Source organism: Limulus polyphemus, unplaced genomic scaffold (assembly GCF_000517525.1).
Source record: "Limulus polyphemus unplaced genomic scaffold, Limulus_polyphemus-2.1.2 Scaffold1080, whole genome shotgun sequence".
In the NCBI taxonomy this organism is placed as follows: Eukaryota; Metazoa; Arthropoda; class Merostomata; order Xiphosura; family Limulidae; genus Limulus; species Limulus polyphemus.
This window is the reverse complement of record NW_013666690.1, coordinates 180,301-187,748: the sequence shown is the minus strand read 5'-3', so window position 1 is coordinate 187,748 and position 7,448 is coordinate 180,301. Positions and strand designations below refer to the sequence as shown.

At 33.9% G+C, this 7,448-nt stretch overlaps 1 protein-coding gene across 1 annotated transcript in view; it reads left to right on the top strand.

Annotated features, from left to right (window-relative positions):
* LOC106462040 (pantetheinase-like) overlaps nt 1-2,016 on the top strand; it is a 17,629-nt gene extending 15,613 nt beyond the window's left edge. The window contains exon 4 of the mRNA XM_022389161.1: nt 1,441-2,016. Coding sequence (XP_022244869.1) covers nt 1,441-1,826 — 386 coding nt within the window. The 3' untranslated portion in view covers nt 1,827-2,016. The remainder of the gene's footprint in view (nt 1-1,440) is intronic.
* The last annotated feature ends 5,432 nt before the right edge of the window (nt 2,017-7,448 follow it).

Sequence of the window (7,448 nt, the reverse complement as noted above, 5' to 3'; positions counted from 1 at the left end):
ACTACCGCATATCTAGTAAAAGCTCGAGACTTCACAAACCTTCGAGAATATGACGTGTTACTAGAGTCACGTGACCCCCGCTGTCGTAACAATAAGTTTGCTATCCACTCGGGCTCTCACCCCATTGGGAATTGAATCAACTAATTGACTGACTTTGGGGACGAGTGTGCTGTCGTGTGAGGATGGGTTGGGATCTCTTAAATATTTTTCTACTGAAAGGCGAATGTTCAGGGATGACCTGATTTTAGTATTCAGAATTAAGGAGATTGATGCATCAGTAAGATTTGGAACAAATTAAACCAACTTTCAGCCCAGAAAGTTTTATATTTCCAATAGAATGGCAAATTTGTGTAGCCAACTGCTATCTGGATTGTTGGTAGAGGCTTCAGCTTTATAGAATTTTAAGAAAAAAAGATTGCTAAATATTTGAGGGATTACGGCTGGTTAAGTGGTTAGTTTTTGTTTGTTGAGGGAGGTTATGAGTCAGGACACCCTCTTCATGGGCCAAAATACTTCTTGATTTGCCAGAATTTATATACAGCCTTTTTCTGTGACATGATAGGCCATTCCATACAGATAGGTCAATGGTTTGATTCCCATGAGTCATAACAAAGGACCTTTTGACCTGTCTAGGCTATCCCATTTTCTTCTACTACCTTATTCCATAGTATATATAGAAAGCCTTCTTATATCCAATCCTAACCCCTAAAATACCCATTCATCTACTTTTAAAATCCCACAGTGTTGCAGCTTCTACTATGACTATAAGAATAGTCACATTGTTTTGACTTAATCTTCTTTGAGTTTTCTATGTTTTATCATATCTGTGTTTTCCATATATTTAAACATGTATTCTTCAGTCGTATTTCCTGCAATTTGAATATTTTTGTGAATTTATGGATTCCAAACCTTTAATAATCCTTAAAAGGCACATTCCTGTCTATTCAAGCCTCTCTCGCCTCGAACTAAAACATGTTAATAAATTTCTGTTCATTCCTGTATTATAATCCTCACCTCCCAACTTGAAATCACCCTGGTACCTCTTTGCTGAGCCATCTCAAATTCAACTACCTTTCTGAAATAATACGACTGAAACTGAACAGATGTTTCAAATGAGGGCTATCTAGCACCTTGTACTCATTATTTCTATGTATACAACCTGGTATCTTGTTTTTTATTAACTAGCTAATCTACGTTTTTAGAAGGATTTAGAGACTTTCTTTTGTGACACACACACACACACACGAGTACATTGCACATGTTTACTAGCTGAGGTTCTGTCACTAGAGTTTTTTCAGAACCAAATACTTTTGAAATCAGAAATGCATGAGCAGGTGAACTTTGTTTTATGAACTAGACTCATCTGACAAGAAGGAGGATGCTGGCATTATACACCTCACAGTACATAAAAATTCAGATACGAAAATAAAAGTTGTACAGTCGAATATGACAAAAACGCTCTTAAAGAAAATTTCTACCTTGCAGTTTTCAAGGGTATTCGTAATGTAAAGGATCACTACTTCTGGTGTGAAGAAGTCTGCCTCTTGGCTGCCTGCAGATCCCAGAAAAGTAATCAATGCTCCAGTTTTCCAACTACAACCAAAACTATATTCACCAAGATCAAACTGAGTGGGAATTTTAGTACTAGATATGTTTATCCCAATGTCTTGACAAGCAGTTTGTATCTCCAGCCACTAGCAAAATGGACTTTCTCTATGTCTCACCAACTCAAAGAACTGGTCACTATGCCAACTCTTACAGACCCTGTGCTTAGTGCCAACCTCTATGGTCGTTGTTACGACCGTGATCCAATGTACCGAACTTAAAGTATATTGTATACCACATCCTCCCATAATATATCATGCAGGTTAAACATGTATTAAACATTTTGTATATGTTCTGTAAGTGTATAGTTAAGTCTATACATTTAAATAACTTATTTACAAATAATATTTTCAGGTCATCATATTCTAATGAGTTACTCGGAAAGCGGAAAATAAAGCTGATGGAAACATGGCATCTATTTTTTAAAGAAACAATATTGTACTAGAGAAAAAGTAATCGTGGATTATTTGTTTCTTTTATTCACGTGTATATATTTGCTGCCTTTCAGTGGCTCGGCAGTAAGTCTTTCGACACTCAAAATCGAATTTCGATATCTATAGTGAGCAAAGCATAAATTGTCCATTCTATAGTTTTTGGTTAAAAACAACCAAATCAGATACCTGCTTAATTATCTAAACGGAAGTTCTAGACTAGACTAAGTATTTCACAGTAATATTATCTGTTACACCGTAACAAGAAATCCAAGAAAACATACTAAATACTAAACTATTTCTATTTGTTAACCACATTTTTATATCAAAGATTTTTTTTTGTTCTACCGCTGCTTTTGGAGCTACTTTTTCCATCATTGATAATGTTCAATCAGTCAATTATTGAATGTGTGAATGTGGTTGAAAGGGATTGCTGTGACCATAATTTCTTTTTCTATCCTTTTTTTTTATAAGGTATAATACATTTTGTAAACTTTTGGCTTATGAGCTGTCATCTACTTCATACTTTTGTTTATTATTTTGTTAATAGTACCACGATGTACACCCATTTTCGCTGGAATGACACTTCTCTATCGTAACCATGGCCTTCAGTTTACAGGTGAAAGGCTGCTACGTATGTAGATGATGGGTTTCTTTCTTTTTATATTTTTAATTACTCACGAGTGTAGCATGTGTATGTTTTCGCCTCAAATTCATTGCACTACTGTTAATTTAGACTTTTTATTATAACAATAATGAAGATCAAGTGATAGTAAACATACAATAGATAATTCTTTTTTCGATTTTCCTTTCATAGTACTTCACGGACAGCAGTTGCCAATAATTTACTGTATTAGAAATAATGTAAAATATTTACAGTCTCAGTCCAAAGATCATGTGCAGTATCTTGTATTGAAATATTTCAATTAATCAAGAATGCCACTTGACTTCTATTTTTGTTTATACAACATAATGAAGAATGATCTCCATATGAAAAGGCGACACAGAAAAAATATATTTAAAAAGTCCAATCTATCACATTTGTCTACTTTACCACTGAACGTACTTCCGGTATCTTAAGTAATGATGAAAGTGATAATCAAGAATTCCGAACAGGGTTGCAGACTTATTTCTGGAAGGATATATCGAAAGTGTTTTAGTTAAAATATCAAACAACATAAAGCCACACAACATTTCGAAGAAGAGAATCTCCCCCGTTCCCTATGAAAGAAGAAAAACTCACATAGCTAAGTAGTTAAAACAACGACCTCAAAACAACCCAATCCGAAACAATAAGTGTAAACAACTAGCAATATGGATTATCTTTTCAAATCAAGATGGTTTGTTTGTTGAATTTTGCGTAGTTACTCGAGGTCTTTCTTTGCTAATGCCTTCTATTTTTAAAGTGATAGACTAGAGAGAAACCAGCTAGTCAACACCATCCACCTGCAACGTTTGGGCTCTCTAACGGAGTAGTGGGATTGACCATACGTTATAACACTCCCACAGTTGAAAATACGAGCATATATGGTGACGAGTTTCGAACCCACGACCCACAGATTTTGAGTCGAGTATCCTAGCCTCCAGGCCATGTTAGGTCTGGTCAAGAAGGAGAAGACTCTAAGGGAAGGTAGAACCACCTTATGACAACTTCCAACTTTGCAAAGGGAGAGACAAAAACAGCACAGCCAATGTAAATATCTGAAAGCTATCTTTCAAGATAGATTATCCAAGCTTTAAGACGGCTATTGTACTACACGACGAAGAGGAAAAGTTACCAGAAAATAGCGTACAGCACTGAATAAATTCTTCAGTGGTAGCAGTGAGCAATAGAAATATAAAATTAGAAAGTGGGCTACTCAAGAGTGATTTTTGAATAAACTTTATATGCCCAAAATTTTAGTTTTGACATTGTGTTATAAAATGTACACTCATAAAGTATTCAATTTAGGAGCATTAAGTTTACATAAGATCAAAGAATAAACTCAATAGATGAGATAAAAATAGGTTAACTGACGTAAATTGGCTGACAACTATATTGGGATCAAAGTACCCTTTCAGACTAAGGCCTAACCTGAGTTACAGATGAAAATTAAATTGGTAAGATGATGTGTCAGATGATCCTTTTAGCACTATAAATGACTAGGACAAGCAAATTTGCATTCAGGCTAACAGGTATAGGGACAAAGATATTGCAGCGTTCAAATGAGTCATGATAATTTGTGTATGTCTAAAAGGTGCCACAATAGTCAAGACAGTATTCATTGGTAGGTTAGGTCAAGACATTGGTCATTAAAGGTTATCAGCAATGGCAAAGGGTGAAAAAAGTGTCTGCTGTTATGGAAAATTGTGGCCATAAACATGTGGTGACAGAAAAAGGAGAAATGCAGTTAGACATGATGGTGAAGTCCAACCATTAATAAAAAATAGACCAACTGCAAATCAATCCCTTCTCATCTCCACCTCTACTTTGCAAAGAATATTACAATGAAAAGCACTAGAAGATCATTGATCTTGGTTAACAATAAGAAAACACACGGTTTGAAGATATATTTTTCTGACATATACTGGGTCCCTTGGTCACTTTAGAAGTCAGTATGAAAGCCACAGCTTACTTCAGTATCATTTCTGAGAATACGATATAAAAGAAATCTATGGAAGTTACTTATTACTGATGTACAGCATCCGACGATAGGTGAAGTAGAGCAATATGACCTAATATTTTAATCAAGTTCTATATTAATAATCTGGAACTTGGATAGACCAAATAAATGATTAATATTAAACATGTGCTCATATACACTAGTCGAACTTAAAGCAGCCAATTAGTTTCTCCCGAAAATATTTAGAAAGAAGCTTCCCTTTTCTTGTTTGATAAGAAAATTCAAAATTCTGATAATTTCTTTATTAATATAGGTACGTTAAGGGATAAATGAAGCATAAAAAAGAAACTAAAGGTTTTCAACATATTTTACTTTTAATATCTAAATTGTTTCGAGAGAAGATAAAATATCATTATCTACAAAAAATTGTTTTATAAGATAAACTGGCATCAGAATTTTTCTTGTCAGAATAAAAACAGTTGAGAAGAATCGATATTTTTGTCAATATGAATAGCATCATAAAAATAATTCCAGAGGTATGAAATCTATAATCTCTCTTTGAAATAGATAATTCAAAACATAGTTTACGGTTCACATATTTTTCAATGGTGAAAGTAATGTTAGTATTCTAACTACACTGTATAGGTCATATTCATTGCCGACGACGCGTTTCGCTCAATCCAGAGCTCTTCAGACTAGGTGGAATAACAAAACACAGTAATGGTCGTAACGTTATTTATAAAAGCCATTTGTTACAACGATGATTGTTCAGGTATGAACGCCTTTTAGAAGCTAGAGAGGTATGGTTATAATTATACTTGTCATAAGAAATTAGGAATAAGCTAACTATATCTAGTCCTTAAACACTACGTTCTTTATCTAGACCTTAAGGAATTTTCAAGAATGAGAAGAGTGTATAATGATAGTATTCCGACTACACTATATTCGCAATATCGATTGCCGTTGACGAGTTTTGCTCAATCCATAGCTCTTCGGGCAGGCTGTGATACAACAAACACAATAGAGGTCGGAACACTAGTTATATAAGCCATGTATTATAACAATTAGTATTAGGCCCACTATAAGTTGTTATAAAACACTATATTCTTTATGTAGCCCATCAAAGATTTTCGAGAACTGGAAGAAAGTAAAATAATAGTATTCCAACTACAAAATATTCGCCATATCCATTGCCGACAACGTGTTTTGCTCAATTCATCGCACTTCAGGTCTGTTGGAACACGACAAATATAGTAATGTTCGGAACCTTATTTACATAGGCCCTTTGTTACAACAACAATTGTTTTAGTGTGAACGCTATTTATAAGCTGGCGAAATATGATTAGAATTATTCGTGTCATAAGACATTATTATTAAGCATATTAAGCACTACTTTCTTCATCTAGTCGTTTAGATATTTTCAAGAATTAGAGAAGTAAGTAATAAGTGTATTCGAACCAAACTATATTCGCTATACCAACTGTCGATGACGCATTTCGCTCAATTCAGAGCTCTTCAAGACAGCTGGATTACAACAAACACAGTAGTGGTTGGAACACTATTTATATAAGATATTTGTTACAAGAACAAATGTTATGGTATGAAAGCCTTTTACAAGGTGACTCAGCAGGGTTTTCAACATTGCTCAAGATACAACTTCAGCATAGGAGGACATGATTACAACGTCAGGAGAGACAATAGCGGGAAGTGGAAGATGATCTAATCCCGGTGCAGTAGTCGATGAAGGATGATATTGGATGACATGGATTTCCGGGAGTCATTCTTGGTCAGGAATAGGGCTTATCATGGTATCTAGTAGGATACAATCTACGCTGCTCTGCCATAGGAGGCGAACCACAACAGCAGACACACCAGAATGCATTCAGTACAAATGGAGATAAAAACCCTGAACAGCAATAATAATACAAACATATAATTTACCAACAAGATAACTGTACTCACTAGTCACAATCATCAGTAAAGTCCAACAATCTAACCCAATCAAAAACTACACAACATACTTTTAAATTACAGTAACCGAAAGAAGACAATGGTACAACTATATGTCACAATAGCTTAACAATAAGAAAAACAATTACACGAAAAGACGAGCTAGGTTCAACAATAACATCGAATTAAATTTTAATACTTTATTATGATGTGATTAATACATAATTAACGGTATATTACCTGAAGGTAATTTAGATCAATTATCATAAATTTAATGTAGAGTATCGATACAACACACTTGCAGAAAAATAACAAAGTGAAGCAAGTAACATAGAAATAAAATGTAAGATCATAAAAGCATATTTGGAATTCAAAACATGTTAAAAAAGTATGTATACGTTCGTAATTTAGATACATGACAATGTACAACGATTTAAACACAGCATTATGTAAGATGAAATTGAAAAAAGTGTAGATATTAATAGGAATGATATGATTACTCATATCTCCTATAAGGCCCAAAACTATTTTGTACAAATTTCTAATGCATTTTCAAACACCAAAACCAGAAAATTTGGAAACTTTAAAAATAGATTTAGGCATGGTGTTGGTATATAGTATGTATATATTAGGTCGTCAAGAAATTAATGCCGTTTTTTTTTTAGATTAAAAAATTCAAACAACTTGTATATCAAAACAAAACATTTATTAAATGAAATAGTCTACATTCTTATTGATGATGCTTTTCTATCTTACAATCAGGTTGTTAATGCTCTGATTAAAGAAATTACTTGTCTTTGAAGCAAAAAACATGTCGATGTCAATTTTAACACCTTCCACATTTGCATACGTTTTCCCA